The sequence below is a fragment of the Rana temporaria genome, chromosome 3 (assembly GCF_905171775.1).
Source record: "Rana temporaria chromosome 3, aRanTem1.1, whole genome shotgun sequence".
Lineage (NCBI taxonomy): Eukaryota > Metazoa > Chordata > Amphibia > Anura > Ranidae > Rana > Rana temporaria.
This window is the reverse complement of record NC_053491.1, coordinates 442,572,018-442,595,263: the sequence shown is the minus strand read 5'-3', so window position 1 is coordinate 442,595,263 and position 23,246 is coordinate 442,572,018. Positions and strand designations below refer to the sequence as shown.

The 23,246-nt window shown below is 45.5% G+C and overlaps 1 protein-coding gene across 1 annotated transcript in view; it reads left to right on the top strand.

The window, feature by feature from the left end:
• The first annotated feature begins 3,127 nt into the window (after positions 1–3,127).
• Positions 3,128–23,246, top strand: part of LOC120933323 (dedicator of cytokinesis protein 6-like) — a 73,226-nt gene continuing 53,107 nt past the window's right edge. Inside the window, exon 1 of the mRNA XM_040346477.1 lies at positions 3,128–3,298. Coding sequence (XP_040202411.1) covers positions 3,258–3,298 — 41 coding nt within the window. The 5' untranslated portion in view covers positions 3,128–3,257. The remainder of the gene's footprint in view (positions 3,299–23,246) is intronic.

The window sequence follows — 23,246 nt, the reverse complement described above, 5'->3', positions numbered from 1 at the left end:
GAAAATGTACTCTCGGGGTTGATGGGGTATTTGGCGGCGGGTTATTTGTCAGGTGAATATGCCACTTGCCACCAGATGCAGTGCCGCTTGCCACCCATAGCCTGCCACCAGATGCAGTGCTGCTGTCACTCCCTCTGCATGAGCCGTGTGCATAGAATGAAAGGAGTGGCGTCACTAACTGGAGAGTGAAGATCACACCAGTCCCTGCTGCTTGCCGCTGGGTGCCAAAGAAGGAGGAGGTGCCGAGGTGGGTGGGGACAGCAGTGCTGCACTAGGCGCAGGCCTCGCTCCCAGTCTCACTGTCTGAGAGTAAATTGTCACTGGTTGCTAGACGTCAGGCAGCGCTGGCCCTAGCAACCAGTTCCGGAAATGTAGTTATTAGTTAGTAGGGGGTGACTGTGTCCTCTATTTTATTCCGGGACATTGTATTGTCCCGGAATGAAGCTGCCCGGGACCCGGGACAGACATGTCTATTGCGGGACAGTCCCGGGCAATCCGGGACACGTGGGCACCCTAGTGAGGAGTCCTTAAAGCAGAACTTCCACTTTTTGTTGGAACTCCACTTTAATACAGGTGCCCACACTGTTAAAAAATAGTTCAGGCCAGGTTAGGCCTAAGCTCACCACACATGTTACAATCTGATTGTACATCTATTATGAAGTGCATGATTGGATACCAGTTGATTGAATAGATTATATAGGTCTCTATATTATTGTAATTTGATCAATCTAAAGTAGATTGACCAAGATTTCTATAGAAAGAATGTAATGTGTTTGGTGACCCGTGTTTTAGGGCTCATTCGTTTTGGGGATGGAGATTACATTCAACCACATGCTGACAACAGCTAGAGGAAGCTGCCACTTGCAGAAGAGGGTGACAACGGACACAGCCAGGGTCACTGATCAGCACTGTGATTGGGAGGAGCAGAAAGGAGGACACTGGAGGGGGACAACTGGGCTGGTAGGCAGGAATGCCCTGATGGCGCCCTATTTCCATGCCAGTGGTGTCAATGTCACTGCTAGCAAGATCTGGAATGTCCAAAGGGAGAAAAGGGGGAATGATAAATTGGGGGATGAAGAGTACACCCCACACTTTCTTCTCCCCAGCACCAGATTTCCAATTCATAGTGACGGTGCTGTTCCCTGACTGGTTGACAGTTCTGGAGATTCTGATGGTTCCAGAGATTCTCATGGTTCCGGAGATTCTCATGGTTCTCTAGATTCTGATGGTTCCAGAGATTCTGATGGTTCCAGAGATTCTGATGGTTCCAGAGATTCTCATGGTTCCAGAGATTCTCATGGTTCCGGAGATTCTCATGGTTCTGGAGATTCTCATGGTTCCGGAGATTCTCATGATTCTGGAGATTCTCATGGTTTCGGGGATTCTGGCGGTTCCAGAGATTCTGGTAGTTCAAAAAACTCTGAGATTTCGGAGATTCTGACAGTTCCGGAGATTTTCATAGTTATGGAGATTCTGAAAGTTCAGTAAATTATGGTAGTTCTGGGAATTCTGATAGTTCCGGAGACAGTCACTTCCTGTGGGCTGCAGTGAAGAATGTGCCTTCTTCTTAGCTATCTTCTACCAGGATTAGTTAACTGGGACTTATTCTTTATATTTTTTGGGTGTTGGACACAGGGCCGATCCTAGGGTCACAGGCGCCAGGGTGCAGAAATATTTCTGGCGCCCCCACATGGGCGTCGTCATTTTACTAACTCCTCCCCATTACAAATGTTTCTATGGCAATGACTCAACCACAGAGATGCTCCCCCACGAAATCTTCATTACCCTGGGATCTCTTAACAATAAACAAAATACAGGAAGAGAAGCAGAGTACTTTATTGGGACTTGGAGGGGGGGATACAGGAGACAGTCGGAGACTGCAGACGTAGTAAAGGAGATGGTCAGAGACTACAGACATAGTACAGAAGATGGTCAGAGACACATCAGTTCTGGACGAACACACACCTCTGCTCAGAACACTAGTTCTGGACAGACACAAACAAGGAGAGAAGGAGGGAAGGAGGGAGGGGAAAACTCTGCCACTTCGGTGCCCCCACCTCTGCAGGCTCCCGGGTGCAAAGCAACTGTGCACCCTGCCTAGGATCGGCCCTGGTTGGACAGTTCTTTCTCCCCAGCACCACCTTTCCAATTCATAGTGACAGTGCTGTTTCCTGACTGGTTGACAGTTCTGGAGATTTTGACAGTTTCGGAGATTCCAATGGTTGCGGAGATTCTGACATTTCTGGAGTTTCTGATGGTTCCGGAGATTCTGATGGTTCCGGAGATTCTGATGGTTCCGGAGATTCTGAGAGTTCCGGAGATTCTGATATTTCGGAAATTCTGATAGTTCTGGAGATTCTGATAATTCTGGAGATTCTGATATTTCTGGAGATTCTGATGGTTCAGAGATTCTAAAAGTTCTGGAGATTCTGATAGTTCCGGAGATTCTATTGGTTCAGAGATTCTGATGGTTCAGAGATTTTGATGGCTCTGAGATTCTGATGGTTCAGAGATTTTGATGGCTCTGAGATTCTGATGGTTCCGGAGATTCTGATAGTTCCTGGAGATTCTAATGGTTCCAGTCCAGAGATTCAGATGGTTCCAGAGATTCTGATATTTCCGAAAATTCTGATAGTTTTCAGAGATTCTGATAGTTCCTGAGATTCTGATATTTCTGAGATTTTCATAGTTCTGGAGATTCTGGTAGTTCCGGAGATTCTGATAGTTTCTCAGATTCTGGAAGTTCCGGAGATTCTGATAGTTCTGGAGATTCTGGTAGTTCTGGAGATTCATGTAGTTCTGGAGATTCTGATAGTTCCTGAGACAGTCGCTTCCTGTGGGCTGCAGTGAAGAATGTCCCTTCCTCTACCAGGATTAGTTAACTGGGATTTATTACTTTTTTTGGGGGTATTGGATTTAGAACCTTTGTTCTAGAATTAGTAGTATTGTAGTACTAAATATGACCACACGGTGCCACCAGAGTACACCCCAATCTATAACATCGCAGTACCGCAGATAACCGCTCCATGTCGCCTCTGTACAAGGCACTGTGCCGGCCTTGCAGTACTCCACATGACCACAAGATGCCGCCAGTGAGTGGGAACAGGGATACTCCAGAGACTTGCTCTGGCTCCACGCACCGGACCGGGCGGAGTGTGGGCGGACATGGGGCGGGCTGAAGGTGTCGCTGTCGGGCTGGTTTCCCGGGCTCCGGACAGTCCCCTCCAGCCGGTACGTTCGGCGCTGGAATAGCGGCCATGGCAGCGGAGCGCCGAGCCTTCGCCCAGAAGATTAACAGGTGAGCCGAGTACCACGTGACCGGGGGGTGACAGGTGTGGGGGGAGGGGACAGGTGTGCTGCACAATGTGTTATTATTATTTTTCCAGTCATTGTATGGAGTCCGTCCCTGGACAAAGGAGCATGCAAATAGTCCTCATTGTAGTGTAATAGTGCAGATAGACAGGGCATAGTCCTATGGAGAGCTCCTGATTTCCTGGGAGGGTGACAACCTATAGCAGTGTCTCCACAAATATCCACTTCCTGAATGTTCTACCCACATCCATCAATCTGTATACACTGATATCCTGATCTGTATACACTGATATCCCGATCTGTATACACTGATATCCCGATCTGTATACACCGATCTCATCCACAATCTATATACACTGCTATCCCGATCTATATACACCGATCTCATCCATCAATCTGTATACACTGATATCCTGATCTGTATACACTGATATCCTGATCTGTATACACTGATATCCTGATCTGTATACACTGATATCCCGATCTGTATACACTGATATCCCGATCTATATACACTGATATCCCGATCTATATACACTGATATCCCGATCTATATACACTGATATCCCGATCTATATACACTGATATCCCGATCTATATACACCGATCTCATCCACGATCTATATACACTGATATCCCGATCTGTATACACTGATATCCCGATCTGTATACACTGATATCCCGATCTATATACACTGATATCCCGATCTATATACACTGATATCCTGATCTGTATACACTGATATCCTGATCTGTATACACTGATATCCCGATCTGTATACACTGATATCCCGATCTATATACACTGATATCCCGATCTATATACACTGATATCCTGATCTGTATACACTGATATCCTGATCTGTATACACTGATATCCCGATCTATATACACTGATATCCCGATCTATATACACTGATATCCCGATCTATATACACTGATATCCTGATCTATATACACCGATCTCATCCACGATCTATATACACTGATATCCTGATCTATATACACTGATCTCATCCACAATCTATATACACTGATCTCATCCACAATCTATATACAATGCTATCCCGATCTATATACACTGATATCCCGATCTATATACACTGATCTCATCCACAATCTATATACACTGATCTCATCCACAATCTATATACACTGATCTCATCCACAATCTATATACACTGATAACCCGATCTATATACACTGATCTCATCCACAAGCTATATACACTGATATCCTGATCTATATACACTGATATCCCGATCTATTTACACTGATAACCCGATCTATATACACTGATATCCCGATCTATATACACTGATATCCCGATCCATATACACTGATATCCTGATCTATATACACCGATCTCATCCACGATCTATATACACTGATATCCCGATCTATATACACTGATATCCCGATCTATATACACTGATATCCCGATCTATATACACTGATCTCATCCACAATCTATATACACTGATCTCACCCACAACCTGTATGCACTGATATGCCGATGCAGAGTATTCCATACTCCAGGTGAGTATCGGCAGTGATGTGTGAACACCGGGGCCCCTCTATAGCAGAGGGTGGCTTCCATTTCTTGATGTTTCAGGTTCTTTTGTAAATCAGGATTTCTTAACCTTGTGAACATTGTGGAATATCACCCTGAAAATAACTTTCTAAGTTCTCGGGGATCCCCGCTAATGATGACTATGCCTGAGAATACAGAAAAGGGAACATGCAGTACTTGGTGTACTTGACACCCGGGGCTGTTTTATAAGGCAAAACTCTATTCAGTAATTATAATGAAATGGAACAAGTACTAATAATGGGCATAAAGGAGAGGCAGTGACAATTGTAGTGTCCCTCCCATTAGTAGTCGATGGAGAGAGTTTACAAGGGGGGGATAGCTGAAAAGTGGATCCTTGCATTGGTGGTATCATGTGAGGTGCCTCCTTACATTGGTGGTATCATGTGAGGTGCCTCCTTAGACTGGTGGTTGGTAAAGTGCCTACTTACAGTGCTGGTCATGGAGGTTCCCCCTAATGCCGCGTACACACGATCGAAAATTCCGACAAGATAACTGTGGATATTGTTTTTGACTTAACGTTGGCTCAAACTTGTGTTGCATACACGCGGTCACACAAATCTTGTCGGAAATTCCAACCGTCAAGAACACGTGACGTACAAGACGTATGACGAGCCGAGATCAATGAAGTTCAATAGGCAGTTCGGCTCTTCTGCTCGATTCTGAGCATGCGTGTTTTTTTGCACATTGGAATGGCATATAGACTAGTGGATGTTCTGATAGGATTTTCTTCCGTCTGAAAAATAGAGAACCTGCTCTCAATCTTTTGTTGGCGGAAATTCCGACAGCAAAAGTCCGATGGGGCCTACACATGGTCGGAATTTCCATCCAAAAGCTCACACCAGACTTTTCTTGTTGGAGTTTCCGATCGTACGTACGGGGCATTAGACTGGTGGTGGTGGTCATTGAGGTGCCCCCTTAAATTGATGGTCAATGAGTTGCTCCCTTAGACTGATGGCCATTGAGGTGCCCCTTTAGACTGGTGGCCATTGAGGTGCCCCTTTAGACTGGTGGCCATTGAGGTGCCCCTTTAGACTGGTGGCCATTGAGGTGCCCCTTTAGACTGGTGGCCAGTGAGGTGCCCCTTTAGACTGGTGGCCATTGAGGTGCCCCTTTAGACTGGTGGCCATTGAGGTGCCCCTTTAGACTGGTGGCCATTGAGGTGCCCCTTTAGACTGGTGGCCATTGAGGTGCCCCTTTAGACTGATGGCCATTGAGGTGCCCCTTTAGACTGATGGCCATTAAAGTGCCCCTTTACATTGGTAGTCAGTAAGGTGCCCCCTTACATTGGTGGTCAGTGAGGTGCCCCCTTACATTGGTGGTCAGTGAGGTGCCCCCTTACATTGGTGGTCAGTGAGGTGCCCCCTTACATTTGTAGTCAGTGAGGTGCCCCCTTACATTTGTAGTCAGTGAGGTGCCCCCTTACATATGTGGTCAGTGAGGTTTCCCCCTTAGACTGGTGGTCGGTAAGGTGCCTCCTTAGACTGGTGGTCATTGAAGTGACCCCTTAGATTGGTGGTCAGTGAGGTGCCCCCTGATGCTTTTAGTTGGTAAGGTGCCTCCTGATGCTGGCACCGGTGAAGCTCCCCCTTAATGTCGGTGGTCCTTGATGCGCCCCCTTACAGTGCTGGTACATGGGGGAAGGTAACTTTAGACTGGAGGTTAGTGGGAAAAGGGTCCCCATATATTAGTGGCCAGGTTAGGAAAGGCCTCCATTATGCAGGAAAAAGGCCCCCCTTACAAATGGTAGAGATAATTGGTGTCACTGTTTACATATCTTGGAGTAAGACGTTGCTTGTTCGGGAAACCCCTGACAACTTCTGGAGGAACCCTGGTTGTGAAACTCAATAGTTTACATGTCAGTGACGTCTATATTTGCCTTTGTGCTTTCCCATGGGCTCTAAATGCTTGAAGAGAATCTAAAAATAAATTCACATTTTTTTTGTATAAAGCTGAACACATACTAATGATATAGATCCCTTTCACACCATGCATTGGGCGCACACACGTACCTTCATGTGTTAGTGCATAGTGCGTTCAATCGGCACGTTCGATAAAACAGTATGTATGAAAAAATGGACTCCACATACCACAGGCACATGTGTTCTGGTTCTGTGTAATTGTAAGCTGCTGTCGAAATGCATTGGGGGAAAAGGGGGCACTGTGCCGCAGTGCAAATGTTAATGTTCCTTAAAACCATATTGTGCAGTGTAATGTTTCTAGAAACTTTGTTACATTTACTAAAAATTATGTACTCCAGACGTTCTCATTCAGGGTTTCTTGGAACACTAGAGTTGCTGGAGGTTCCTTGAGCGATGAGCACTCTCTTACTCTCTCATAAGTAAGCAATAAGGAGGCATTCTTTGCATTGATTACCAAGGGCATTCTTTCTCCTGACCGCCAAAGTAAGGTGGGCATTTTTCCTATTGACCACCATCATAAGGGGCATTCATCCACTGACCACTAATGTAAGAAGCATTCTTCCCACAGACTACCAATGTAGGGAGCTTTCTTCTCAATGACTTCCAATGTAAGTGACATTCTTCCCTCTTGACCACCATTGTAAAGAGCATTCTTCCTATTGACCACCCGTACAGTGAGGCCCTTCCTTAACTGACCACCATTGTAATGGGCATTTTCTTCCCAAAGATCACCACTGACCACCAATGTAAGGAGCATTCTTCCCACTGACCACCATTGTAAGGAGCATTCTTCCCACTGACCGCCAGCGTAAGGAGCATCTTTCCCACTGACCGCCAGCGTAAGGAGCCTCCTTCGCACTGACCGCCAGCGTAAGGAGCCTCCTTCGCACTGACCGCCAGCGTAAGGAGCCTCCTTCCCACTGACCGCCAGCATAAGTCAGCAATTTACTGGCCACCAGTGTAAGGGGCATTTTCCACTAGCGGTTTTCTTTTCTGGACAATATTATTTGTTTCATATTATGATTGCAATGGTTATATTATATAGGACAGCCCCCCAGTGCCGGTCATGCTAGGTATTCCACAATTCTTCTGACCCTCACCGTCAAGGTGTGCCTGGCAATGATTGGTAAGTGTTGGCACCTCTGTGTTCTCACAAGAAAAGTTGATGTTTAAACTTTTTCAGCCGAAATTGTGATAACAAGTATGGAAGTAGTAGAGTCTCCTGATAATAGAGGTGATAGAACAATAGAGACTGAACATAAAGGGGGCGTAGAGATAAAATAAGACAAAAGATAAAGATTAGAGGAGCCGAGCTGTGAAGGACACACAGGGGTGGTCATGCCCCGCTCCTTCATTACTGAAGTATTCCTTATGAGCCGGCTAATGACTGCAACCCAAGGGAACGAAGGGGCATTATTAATTATTTTATTTAAATTCAAACACATGCAGATGGAAAGTTCTTTTGTTCTTTACCCCCCCCTCCCCCCTTTCTATTGCCGTCTTCTCTTGTCTGTGGTATAACATTACAATAATTCATTCAAATTGTCCCCCCCTTATACTGATCTGAAATCCTTGCACGCTGTCTCGCCATCTGTTCCGACAGCTGGGCAGCACAACCGGCGCACACGGCTCTCCTGTCTGTTTCCAAACTGTAACAGGGAATTGGGAGATAATAAGGCAATTAGGAGCTCAGTCCCAGTAATACGATTTAAAGTATATCCTAGGACAGCTAGACGCTGGGCCACTGTCATATGTTGTTTAAGGGATAATAAAACACTCAGGACCTGGCTTACTCTAATGAGATGTTGGAGGGCATTAAGACACTTGGGAGCCGGGTTACTGTAATAATAAGTTACAGGGGTGATAAGACACTTAGGTGCAGTGTTACTTTAGTAAGATGTTATGGGGTGTTTGAACACTCAGCAGCCAGGTTACTGTAATAAGATATTACAGGGGTAATAAGACACTCGGGAGCTGGGTTATTGTACTAAGATATTACAGGGGTAATAAGACACACAGGAGCCAGGTTACTGTAATATGATATTACAGGGGTAATAAGACACTCGGGAGCTGGGTTATTGTAATAAGATATTACAGGGGTAATAAGACACTCAGGAGCTGGGTTATTGTAATAAGATATTACAGGGGTAATAAGACACTCGGGAGCTGGGTTACTGTAATAAGATATTACAGGTGTAATAAGACACTCGGGAGCTGGGTTATTGTAATAAGATATTACAGGGGTAATAAGACACTCAGGAGTCGGGTTATTGTAATAAGATATTACAGGGGTAATAAGACACTCGGGAGCCGGGTTACTGTAATAAGATATTACAGGGGTAATAAGACACTCGGGAGCTGGGTTATTGTAATACGATATTACAGGGGTAATAAGACACTCAGGAGCTGGGTTACTGTAATAAGATATTACTGGGGTAATAAGACACTCAGGAGCTGGGTTACTGTAATAAGATATTACTGGGGTAATAAGACACTCAGGAGCTGGGTTACTGTAATAAGATATTACTGGGGTAATAAGACACTCAGGAGCCAGGTTACTGTAATATATTACAGGGGTAATAAGACATTTGGGAGTTGGGTTATTGTAATAAGATATTACACGGGTAATAAGACCCTCGTGAGTTGGGTTATTGTAATAAGATATTACAGGGGTAATAAGACACTCGGGAGCTGGGTTACTGTAATAAGATGTTACTGGGGTGATGGCACACTCTGGAGCTGGGTAACTGTTCTAGAATACATTGAGATTGTCTATAACAATAGTTTTCCATTACGTTTTGCAATTTATTAAACTCCAATGCAGTGACTTTTTTTTTTTTTTTTTCTAAAATTCCAGACATCCCTTCACACCCCTGCCCCCACCCTCCATCCTATCTTTATTTCATCCTCCGCTGTCGTTTCCCCTCGTCCTCCCCTCTCCTGCGTCCTGTTATTGTGTTGGGAAAAGCAGCACTTCCTCTCGTATCGGGCAGTGTGAGCGCAAGTGTCCCGTCCGGAGAAGTGCTGGGCTGCTCCCTCCCATGACGGAAGCCATGTCTTCAAGTAGAGTGTGAGCTCTTCGTTACCTCTGTTGTCTGACGTAGAACTAGAAGGCAGGAAAAGTGTGGTCTGTAGGGATCGGTCCCATTTTTTTTATACCGCTGGTCCTACTGAGGGCTGATTGGTTGCTGAGGGCTACACAGACATTTTTGCTTTCTGAAACTTTTTCAGGCTACTGTGCTTAGAGTATAAACAGGATGTTATAGTGTTCTTCTAATTATTGCTTGCCCTCTTTCTTCTCTTTTTTACTTATTTTCCGGGTATACATTTAGGTGTTGTGGTGCTTTTGTCTTACCCTAATGTTCAAATGTAGGCTGATGTACAGTCCACTGGAACTGCTATGAGGTTTGGATGGGTGCTGTTACAATGGACCAACGACTCATTACATCTTTTATTTTGTATTTTTAAATTTATATAGTGTTGACATATTACACAACTTTTTTTGAGTGCGTAAATCCATGCAATCCCTAAGATCGAAGGAGCTTACAATCTATTGTCTGTCAGGATTTTCCTGCCAGTCTCCCTGCTACCATTTGAAAAGTTATTTGTACCATTTGCACTGTGTATGGTATTTTATATTATATTTTATTTCAACCAAGACATAATTATTTTATGAATGCTGGTTGGATGGTGCGGTCTTCAACAGTCAGTGTACATTTATTAGTAGCGGACCATCCTGAAGTCATTCAGCTTTTATCAGATGTGTATTGAAATCACAGACCTAGATTTGCAAGGCCCATTTTTTGAAAAGGTTTAATTTTTTTTTTTTTATTCCAGTTTGTGTCTATATCAATGTACTACTGTGGCTGATGCCTGGCAGCTTCTGTGCCTGCTGCAGTGCTGTTATGCTTACCATTTTACTTTAAAACTTTTTGAAAACAATTTTTTATTACATTTTTTAGAAATGTTGTGTCTATGATATCTATGCACTGCTGTGGTGGCTGACGCGTGCTGGCGGCTGAGGTGTGGCGGCTGAGGTGTGGCGGCTGACACAGGCCTGCTGCTCTGCTGTTATGCTGACTCTTTACTTTAAAACTTTTATTTTTTCATTCTATTTAAAAAAAAATAATTGTGTCTATGACATCTATGCTCTGCTGACTCTCTTACTTCAAAACTTTACATTTTTTATTCTATATTTTAAAAATGTTGTGTCTATGACATCTATGCACTGTTGTGGCGGCTGGCACAAGTCGGCTGCTGTACTGTTATGCTGACCCTCTTACTTTAGAAACGTAAAAAAATGTTATTGCATTTTTATTTTTTACATTTTTGTATCTGACATATATGCACCACTGTGATGGCCGATGCGTGCCAGCTGTTGTGGTGGCTGGCGCGTTCTGGCTGCTCTGCTTTTATGCTGACTCTCTTACTTCAAAACTTTTAGATTTGTTTATTTTTTATTTATTTTTTCCATAAAAAAAAAAAAATTGTGCCGCTGGCTACTGTGGCTGCTGACACGTGTCGGCTGCTGTGCTGTTATGCTGATCCTCTTACTTCAACATTTTTAGGGCCCATTAACCAGCATTGTACGTTGTACAGAGGGCCAGATTTGATGAAATGAATATGCGTGAGGGCCGACCATTTTGCCTGACATTCTTTGAATCATTAAAATTTGGTCTAAGTGTGTTCGTCCGAGCACTAATACGCTGCTCTACAATAATTCTCTTGCCTTTGTGGCTGTGGGTGGTGAAGAGATGAGCTTGGGCGTGTTATTTGGATATACCGTATTTATCGGCGTATAACCCGCACCTTCACTTTAAGATGGAAGTTTCAGGATTTTTTTTTTTTTTTTTTAAATAAAGAACTGTGAAGCAAATAAGGGGTCAGTGCCCATCAATGCAGCCTAATTAGTGTCCTGCTGCAGCCTCACCATTGCCATGAATGCAGACCTACCATTGCCATGAATGCAGACCCACCGTTGCCATGAATGCAGACCCACCGTTGCCATTAGTGCAGCCTGATCGATGCACATCTGCAGCCTTGGAGGGGGCAGGATGAACGCGCCAACAGATTACATAAAGGAGAATCTCATGTTTACCCGGTGGCCTCTTTAATACGAAGTCCCACCTCCTATGATAGACAGAACAGTCATCCAATGGCAGCCCAATGAGTAAACGGGAGATTCTCCTGTATGTAATCGGAAGACGCTCATCCTGCCCCCCTCCCTGTCCCCTCCGATGCAGCGCCGATCAATATGGTATATATTTTTTGTGGCCCTGGGGGCCAGAAAAGATATATATCCAAATCACCAGGGGGGCCGTACTAAACTGGAACGTGGGCCGGAATTTGGACATGCCTGTTGTACAGCATCCACTGGTGTGCACTGTGAAGGAATGGTGCTATTTATTGTCATAATTCATCACAGTCTTTAATTTTTTTTCTTTTTCTAACTTTATGGAGATGTAACACAATGAAATTTAATGCATCTTTATGCACCAAAGTGAGGTGACTGGAACTGTGTTAGGCAAGGCTGGCTACCCAGTGCAACCCAATTCTTATGCTGTGAATGGGCCCTTAACCATGTTTGCAGTTAAAGAATGATCTGTTTACTTGTTGCAGAGCATTGATACAGGGCCGACATAACATCCAGGGAACTAGCATTTGCAGAAGGAGGTGGTCAGCAATGGCAGCTTATATAGCCCCCCCCCAACAGGTTTGCTTTAGTAGGGAGTGTGAACCCCCCCCCCCCCCCTCATAAGATAAGACCTAGGACCCCCCCAGCTTGGATCTGTGGGTAATATTAGAAGCTGATAGACAATTGAAGCTGTTAAAAGATGTAGGTGCCAAGCCCTGTAAGATGCAATGTGTTTTGTTTTTCCTGCAACAAGTTCATTGATCACAATGTTATCTCTTTCCCACTTCCGGGAGTCTCAGCCGCGGATATTGACGTTGCGGCTGGGGCTCCCTCCTCCTCCCCCTGTCGCCGGGCCAGTAGGCCTTGCGCATGCTCAGTAGGGTTCCTGGCGTGAAGCCGTAAAGCTACACTGCCTGGTACCCTTATCTGCAATGGCGGCGGCGACAGCCCCCGACAGCTGATAAAAACAGCTGCAGTACCGAAATCGCTGGACTCCAGGGCAAGTAAGTGTACTTTTATTAAAAGCCAGCAGATGCAGTATGTGTAGCTGCTGTTTTTTTTGGGGGTCGGACCTCCTGACCACCAGAAGCCCAGTCAAAGTCCAGACCTAAATCCAATTGAGAATCTGTGGCAAGACTTAAAGCGGTGGTTCACCCTAAAAACCAAGTTTCTACCATCAAATCTAGCATAGTAGCGTAAGCTACAGTACGCCTTTATTTAATTTTTTTGCGCCGTACTCACAGTTTACTGCCGTAGTGAAGTTTCAGACTCCCCGCGGGGAATGGGCGTTCCTATGCAGAGGGAAGATGATTGACGGCTGGCTATGGCGCATCACGCTTCCTGAAAATAGCCGAAATAGGACTTGCCTCTTCACGGCGCTATACGGCGCCTGTGCACAGACTAGGAGCTGACTGCGCAGGCGCCGTGAAGAGGCAAGTCCTATTTCGGCTATTTTCGGGAAGCGTGACGCGCCATAGCCAGCCGTCAATCATCTTACCTCTGCATAGGAACGCCCATTCCCCGCGGGGAGTCTGAAACTTCACTACAGGATTAAACTGTGAGTACAGCGCCAAAAAATAAAAGAAAGGCATACTGTAGCTCGCGCTAGTATGCTTGATGGCATGCTAGGAAAAAAAACTTTTTTTAGGGTGAACCCCCGCTTTAAAGGAGTTGTAAAGGAAACATTTTTTTTGCCTAAAATTAATGTCTGCAAGGTAGACAGACAGAATAGTGTAATGAATCTGTTAAAAAACGAGAAAATACCTATTAAATTCCTTCATCTAGATCACCTCCGGCGTTCTAGTTTCTGTTCTCTCATTCACTTCCTGGTTTGCGGCGCTCGTTCATGTAAGAACTACATTTCCCAGTATGCATTACGGCACGCCCAGTAATTCACACCTCCTTGAAGTCTCTAACACGTAAAGAGCGTCCTGCCACACAGATGTATTTCCCAGGAAGGGGTGAGCACGTTACTGACCACCGCAGTAAAGCCTCCCATCACGGTGGTGAGTAACAATCAGACAACCAGGAAGTGAACAGAACAGAGAAGAAATAGAGCAACTTCTGAGCAAAAACGAACAATGAGGAAGTGAAAAGAGGAATGTCTGCAGGTAAAGGATGCTTATTATGAAACATTTTTTTTTTCCTTTACAACCCCTTTAAATTGCTGTTCACAGACGCTCTCCATCCAATCTGACAGAACTTGAGCTAATTTGCAATGAAAAATGGGCAGAAATGTCCCTCTCTAGATGTGGAAAGCTGGTAGAGACATCCCCAAAAAGACTTGCAGCTGTAATTGCAGATAAAGGGGGTTCTACAAAGTATTGACTCCGGGGGGGCTCCATACAAATGCCCCCCCCCCCCCACACTTTTCACATATCTATTTGTAAAACATTTTGAAAACCATTTATAATTTTCCTTCCACTTCACAATTATGTGCCACTTTGTGTTGGTCTATCACATAAAATCCAAATAATTATTTTTTTACGTGTTTGGTTGCAACATGAAAAAATGTGGAACGTTTCAAGGGGTATGAATACTTTTTCAAGGCACTGTATGCGTTTCTAACTCTATATTTAGCTGTTTGCCTGGGGTCAAGCTTTGAAGCAAGGCAGGTACAGATATGATATAATTCCAGGTGTTTATGAGATCAGCTGATCAGAACATTAGCAGGCCTCCCAGCTTCATAAACCGAGAGAAAATCATTAATTATGGTTTAGAGAGCTAAATGGCTCTTCCATTAGAAGGAGCAGAAAAGTTTTTGTGTGGAGTGTCGTCGTTTTTCCTTCCGATTTGGGCTTCTCTGTGATCGGCGTTCTTATCTAGAAGCTTTGTCTGGGCAATGGTAAATTATTCAGAGTGTCAGCTGGAGTGATTCTCTTCCCTCCCCGGTTTCTGTTAGAATCTAGACCAACCGGTCTAATGTGTCACCCTTTCTCTGCAACTTGATATGGAGCTGCCGCTCTGCGAACTGATACTGAGGGCTTCTACAAAGACAAAGGCCGCGACGGCACACTTACAAAGAGCAGGGTGTTAAAGGGTAACCCGTCCTTCTAAGAGATGAGAATATTGGAAGGCAGAGTAACAATTTCACCCACAATGGATACCTTTTTTTTTTGTACTTATTTTTTTTATACCTACTATATTTTATTCCTTCTGTATAGTCTTTATTGGATCCTTTGCAAACAGTGGTAAATCTTGCTGGCTGCCTTTGACAGGTGATAGGGTCAAGTCTACATCTGTCTGGTCATTGTGTCTAGGTATAATTTCACAATGTGGTTACAGCTGTTCATAAGCCCCAATTTACACCAGTTGCGGCTTTGAAGTCGCCTTCAGCATGATTTTAAAGCCGCCGATCAGTGTGACTTCATGTGTGGCTTGCCGACATCTCTATGACTTCATACACAGATGTCAATGCAAGCTGCACAGGAAATCGCACAAAAAAACAGGAACCTTTTCCAAAGTCACTGTGTCAGGTCACCTGTGGCCAGGTGACAAGTGCACCCCGTTGGGGTCAGGGATGCACCACAGGGTAGTGAACCCTATGGCCGACTGCTGTGACTAGAGAGGAAGCGTGAACCCAAGATCGCCCAGGGCGCGGAGTCTAAGACCCAGCTTTGTGTTCACCAGAGCCTCTAGTGGTGAGGATGGCCTTCGCCGCAGCTGAATCCAGGTCGCGACCCCTGGGATCCCTTAGGTCACGCTCTGCAGGGAGAGAGGGGAAGCAGCAAGCAGGACTTGAGGTAGTGATGGGTAAGCCAAGGTCAGGGCAACAGGCAGACAAGGGTAACCGAGGGACAGGCAAAATGTCAGGATCACAAGCAAACAGGAGAAGTCAGGGACGAGCCAAAAACGGTACACAGGAAGATAATCGTAGCACACTGCAGACAGGAACTAAAGCTAACAACATGGTTGAACAGCACTGCAGACCTGTAGTGCAACAGTTAATACAGACTTCCTGGGATGGCCTGGGTGGGGCCATACAGGAAGGGGAAGTGATAAAAAGGCAACCAGAACAGAGTCAGGCCTCTAATGAACAGATGGAAACAGGTAAGCTGCCAGACTTTATTGCATATCCATGACACACTGCAACTTACGTCACATTGATTTGAACGGCTCCATAGCGGCAAATAGGGTGCGACTTTGATCTGTAGAGTCACTTCTGGTGTGAAAGGGGGCTAAGCATAGTTTGACTGGCTGGCCCCCATGGGAGGCATCCAATCTGTCTCACCAGTGGAATCCAGGACTGATTCCAGAAGAGTCGGATCAGATATAATGTCAAATATAGTGTATGATATACATAACCAAGCCCAGTGAGCCCACCTCTATGCACCAAGAGATTGGGGGGCTTCTGTGCAAAGAGTAGGGTCCACACTGGTATGACAAACGCTCCGACATTGGGAGCTCATGTCACATGATGTGTGAAAATCAATGTTTCCCTATGGGAGCCTTCTTAACTGGTCCGACACATGTCGGTCCGACTTTGAAAATGCTCCCTGTACTACTTTTGGTCCGACTTTGATCCTACTTCAGCCCATTGAATATCACTGAAGTCGGATCGCTGTCTTGCATGATCCGACTTTGGCATGCGTCTTATGCTCTGATGATCTTGAGGAGGAACTCCATGACATTTATTTTTTTTAAACGGTATGGGTTCCCCCTCTAAGAGCATACTAGACCCTTTGGTCTGGTATGGATTTAAGGGGAACCCCCTATGCCTGCAAAACGGTGTGGGGGTCCCCCCAAAAGTCCATACCAGACCCTTATCTGAACATGCAGCCTGGCCAGTCAGGCCGCATGCCCTCAACATGGGGTGTTGGTGCTTTGGGGCAGGGGGGGCCCTGCGCCCCCACCCCAAAGCACCTTGTCCCCATGTTGATGAGGACAAAGGGCCTCTTCCCGACAACCCTGGTTGTTGGGGTCTGCAAACGGGGGGCTTATCGGAATCTGGGAGTCCCCCTTTTATAAGGCGGCCCCCAGATCCTGGCCCCCCATCCTATGTGAATGAGTATGGGGTACATTTTACCTCTACCCATTCACCTGGAAAAAAAAGTGTCAACAATAAAAACAGTACACATGTTTTTAAAGTAATTTATTAGGCAGCTCCGGGGGTTCCGACTTCTTCTGGCCTCTCCGGCTCTGCTCCGCTCCCTCTTCGGTTCTTCTCCCTCTGCCGGGTCTCCTCCGCTATCTTCCGCTCTTTTGCTAGCTCTTGTCTGGTCTTCTTCGTCGTCTTCTTCCCTCTTCTCTTCTTCCAATGTTTACGTAACGTTCTCTCCTGCTCTAATGCCGATGCGTTGTGTGCCACTACCTATATAGGCATGGGGCTGGGTCCCTTATGACGTCACAGCCCGGGAAATGATGGGTGGTGATGCTTTAAGGGTCGGGCCTTCCATAAGGGGCGGTTTCCTCCAGACATGACACTTGCCATTCAGGCCAAGGAGTTCAATCTTTGTTTCATCAAACCAGAGATTTTGTTTCTCGTGGTCCGAGAGTCCTTCAGGTGCCTTTTGGCATACTTCAGGTGGGCTGTCATGTGCCTTTCTATTAAGGAATGGCTTCCACCTGACCCCTCTAGATGGTTGTTCTTCTGGAAGGTTTTCCTCTCCCCACACAGAAATGCTGGAGCTTCGTCAGGTTCTTGGTCACCTCCCCCGATCGCTCAGTTTGGCTGAGCGGCCCGCTCAAGGAAGAGTCCTGGTGGTTTTTTAAACTTCTTCCATTTATGGATGATGGATGCCACTGTGCTCAATGCTGCAGACATTTTTCTGTACCCTTCTCTGTGCCTCAATACAATTTTATCTTGGAGGTCTACAGACAATTCCTTGGACTTCATGGCTTGGTTTGTGCTCTGACATGCACTGTTACTTGTGAGACATTATGGTTGACACAAGGGATACACAGAAGATGTGTTTTTCCCGGGCACGGTTCAGAGCACTCAAACTACACAAATAAATTGCACCAAGGGTGTGAACAAGGCACAGTTAAACTGCCAGTGTGAGCGCATTCTTAACCGCTTCACGCCGGTGTTTCGTCAGACCCATCAGAATTGGTAACGGAAGTGACGTTCCGTCGCCGCCATCTTGCTATACCCCGCACTCCTCCATAGTAAGGATACACAGAGGAGGGGGAAAGCGGACATCTTGTTACACCCACCAGACATTTGCAATTGACACTTATATTTAACAGTAAAGTGACTTTATATACTGAAATCCAGTGCTTAGAACTCCATCTGACTGTTATGATGTTGATGTTTAAAGTGGAGGTTCACCCAAAATATACATTTTTAACATTAGATTGAGGCTAATTTTAGTAAGCAGAATCAGAATGTTTTTTTTTAAATGAATGTAGTACTTACCGTTTTAGAGATCGATGTTCTCCCGCCGCTTCCGGGTATGGGCTGCGGGACTGGGCGTTCCTATTTGATTGACAGCATTCCGTCGGTCGCATACAGCGCGTCACAAGTTCTCGAAAGTAGCCGAACCTCGGTGTGCAGGCGCTGTATAGAGCCGCACCGACGTTCGGCTTCTTTCGGCAACTGGTGACGCGCTGTATGCGACCGTCGGAAGGCTGTCAATCAAATAAGAACGTCCAGTCCCGAAGATCATACCCGGAAGCGGCGGGAGAACGTCGATCTCTAAAACGGTAAGTACTGCATTCATTTAAAAAAAAAACACCAGATTCTGCTTACTAAAATTAGCCTCAATCTAATGTTAACATTTTTTTTTCGGGTGAACTCCCGCTTTAAAAGCAGCGGCAAGCCTGCTCATCTCACAGATTTGCTAATCTGAGAGAATTTTGCTGCTTTTAAAATTCAACATCTAACCAGTCATGCGGAGTTCCAAGTGCTATATATTACTATATAAACTCACTTTCCTGTTAAAAATCCAGTCTACAATGCAAAAGTCAGGTGGGTGTAACAAGATGTCAGCTCTCCCCCCTCCTCTGTGTGTTCTTACTGTGGAAAAGTGCGGAGTGTAGCAAGATGGCGGCGACGGAACGTCACTTCCGTTACCAATTCTGATGGGTTGCTGAATCTGACGAAACACCGGCTGTATGCATGTATGTGGCCCTTTGTAAACAATTTACCGTGCTAAGAGCACGCTGCCTGCACGCTCCCAGCGGGGATCGATAGGCTCCCAATACATACCGTATTTATCGGGGTATACCGCGCCCCGGCGTATAACGCGCACCCCAAGCTCAGCAAGGGGGGAAAAAAAATAAAACGTACATTTTTGCCCTGCGTCCATCGGCGGTCTTGTCCGGCGTCCGTCTGCGGCCTCCATCCAGGTGTCCGTCTCCGTCCGGTGTGTCCGTCTGCGGCCTCCATCCAGGTGAGCGTCTCTGTGTTTGTTTTTCGATTTTGGCGCGAGTCGAGAGGAGCCGGATTTCCTGTGTGTTCGGCTCCTCTCAGCTTGTCTCGGCTCCTCTCGCGTTGCTGCGGGCGAAGTCCAGCGTGGCCGAGCCTAGCCGAGTGCGCAGTACACTCGGCTCGGACAATGTCGAAGACAGCGGAGATCGGCGGGGTATCGGCGTATATCGCGCACCCACGATTTCCCCTGATTTTAAGGGGAAAAAAGTGCGCGGTATACGCCGATAAATACGGTACTTACAATCAAGAGCCTTCTGATCATGTCATTTGTCTCGCATGCGATTGATTATTCTTAGCAAAGTGAAGCAAATTCCATTACAGAGTGCAACTGCACGTGAACTGTTTATTTGCCTTTAGTAAATTCATCCCAGAGTGCCCCTGATGGGGTTTGCACCCAGGACCCAGAGCTGAAAAGAAGAACGCTGTCTACTTTGTTGCTTATAATAAAATAGTCTTCTAGTTCCGCATATTAAAACCATATTACATTTCTGATATAATGGTCTTTAGTCATTTTAATAGGTTATGTTATCAGTTACTCCATATTTGCTTGAAGAGACAACTTGTCCAATGACATCAAAAGAATTGCAAATGATTGAAAAAGAATAAAGGAAAACTCAATTTTCATTAAATATTAATATAATTGATGTAATTGCCACACAAGGCATTTTCTAATGTACTTTTAAAAACTGCCTTTCCATTTCAGCCAGCAATGATTTGTAAAAAAAAAAAAACCTCTCTTCTCTGTAACCATGGCACAGGATTCAATTTGTAGATGGGATTTAAAAGCAACCTCCCTCTCCTGCACAACCTTGGCATGCTTTAAAATGTTCCTTGGGTAACAACAAGGCTAAAATGCACGTATTTTGTACATGAAACTGATTGCCGTTTCCCTGTGGATTTCTTTGGATCTTGGGCCATTTTTTGCACGGAGCCTTAACTTTTGCACAAAATTTTTTGCAAAAACAGCCTCATCCCTTCCACTGCTTTGTATTGCCTAGTGCAGGGTTTGACAGATTTGCTTGGAATCTAGGAGCCAGCTAAAAAAGTTAGGAGCCAGGAACGCGCCCCGTCCCGCCGAGCTCGCGCACAGAATCGAACGCATACATGAGTAGCACCCGCATATGAAAGCGGTGTTCAAACCACACATGTGAGGTATCGCCGCGATCGGTAGAGCGAAATAATTCTAGCCTTAGACCTCCTCTGTAGCTCAAAACATGCAACCTGTAGAATTTTTAAAACGTCGCCTATGGAGATTTTAAAGGGTAAAAGTTTGTCGTCATTCCACAAGCGGACGCAATTTTGAAGCGTGACATGTTGGGTGTCAATTTACTCAGCGTAACATTATCTTTCACAATATGAAAAGAAAGTTGGGCTAACTTTACTGTTGTCTTATTTTTTTATTAAAAAAGTGTATTTTTTTCCAAAAAAGTGCGCTTGTAAGACCGGTGCGCAAATACGTGTGACAGAATGTATTTCAACGACCGCCATTTTATTCTCTAGGGTGTAAAAAATATATATAATGTTTGGGGGTTCTAATTAGAGGGAAGGAGATGGCAGTGAAAACACAGGGGAAGCTCCATTAGCATTGCTGGTTGTATGTCATACCAACGGCCACCACAATATGGCACCAGACCACAGAAGGAAGCATAGGCCTGCAGAAGGCTGCAGCCTCAATTGCCGGCGTGGCCCGATGCGATCGCGCGGCGGGGGCGCACAGAAACAAAGGATGGGGTATCCTGTGTCTCCGTGCTTTTCCGTCGCGCGATCGCTTTGGCCGGTAATTGAGGCCACAGCTTTGCGGCCTTCTGCAGGCCTATGCTTCCTTCCTCAGGCACCAGGTCGCTAATTCTAGTCGCAATTGCGACCTGGTGCCTGGATTTTGTCGAACCCTGGCCTAGCGTCATTCATCTCTACTACTCACTGTTCTGAAATATAACCGTTACTGTCAGGATCACCAGTTGAAAATGGAGGAAAAAAAGTAATGCAGCCTCTTCAAAAACATGTTGGCAGCACTATATAACATTTGTGTTCTTGGATTTACATCCACTTTCATTTCATATTACAGAGAAGTTAAAGTGATTGTAAACAATCACCTTGTAAAACAAGCCATTCAGTTTAAAAGAGAAATGAAAGGCAAAACTTTCCCACTGACAAAGAAATGATCGGTCTATAATTTTAATGGTGGGTTTCTTTTAACCGCGAGAGACAGAACAACAAAAATATCCAGAAGAACGCATTTCAAAAAAGTTTTATAAATTGATTTGCATTTTAATGGGTGAAATAAGTATTTGATCCCTTCGCAAAACATTACTTGGTGGCAAAACCCTTGTTGGCAATCACAGAGGTCAGACGTTTTTTGTAGTTGGCCACCAGGTTTGCTCATCTCAGGAGGGATTTTGTGGCCTCTTTGCAGATCCTCTCCAAGTCATTAAAGCGGGAGTTCACCCAAATTTTTTTTTTTAACATGAGATTGATGCTCATTTTGTCAAGGGGAATCGGGTAGTTTTTTAAAAATCGAAGCAGTACTTACCGTTTTAGAGAGCGATCTTCTCCGCCGCTTCCGGGTATGGTCTTCGGGACTGGGCGTTCCTATTTGATTGACAGGTATCCGACGGTCGCATACATCGCGTCACGAGTAGCCAAAAGAAGCCGAACGTCGGTGCGGCTCTATACGGCGCCTGCGCACCGACGTTCGGCTACTTTCGGAAAATCGTGACGCGATGTATGCGACCGTCGGAAGCCTGTCGGAAGCCTGTCAATCAAATAGGAACGCCCAGTCCCGCAGGCCATACCCGGAAGCGGCAGAGAAGATCGCTCTCTAAAATGGTAAGTACTGCTCCGATTTTAAAAAAACACCCGATTCCCCTTGACAAAATGAGCATCAATCTCATGTTAAAAAGTTTTCGGGTGAACCTCCACTTTAAGGTTTCGAAGCTGATGTTTGGTAACTCGAACCTTCAGCTCCCTCTACATATTTTCTATGGGATTAGGGTCTGGAGACTGGCTAGGTCACTCCAGGATCATAATGTGCTTCTTGAGGCACTTCTTTGTTGCCTTGGCCGTGTGTTTTGGGTCATTATCATGCCGGAAGACCAATCTACGACCCATTTTTAATGCCATGACTGAGGGGGAGGGAGGTTCTCGCCCAAGATTAGAACGTAGATCATCCCTTTGATATGGTGAAGTTGTCCTGTCCCCTTCACAGAAAAACACCCCCAAAGCACAATGTTTCCACCTCTGGCGGTAGGGATGGCCACCTTTTGGCGGTAGGGATGGTGTTCTTGGGGTCATAGGCAGCATTCCTCCTCCTCCTCCAAACATAGCGAGTTGAGTTGATGCTAAAGAGGTTGATTTTTGTCTCATCTGACCACAACACTTTCACCCAGTTCTCCTCTGAATCATTCAGATGTTCATTAGCAAACTTCAGAGGGGCCTGTACATGTGCTTTTTTGAGCAGGGGGACCTTGCGGGCGCTGCAGGATTTCAGTCCTTTACGGCGTAGTGTATTACCAATTGCTTTCTTGGTGACTATGGTCCCAGCTGAGATCATTGACAAGATTCTCCTATGTAGTTCTGGGCTGATTCCTTACTGTACTGATGATCATTGAAACTCCACAAGGTGAGATCTTGTATGGAGCCCCAGACCGAGGGAGTCTGACAGTTATTTTGTGCTTCTTCCATTTGCGAATAATCGCAGTTATCGCACCAACTGTTGTCACCATCTCACCAAGCTGCTTGGCGATGGTCTTGTAGCCCATTCCAGCCTTGTGTAGGTCTACAATCTTGTCCCCGACATCCTTGGACAACTCTTTGGTCTTGGCCATGGTGGAGAGATTGGAATCTGAGGCCCCGTACACACGACCGAGTTTCTCGGCAGAATTCAGCCAGAAACTCGATCGGAGCTGGATACTGCCG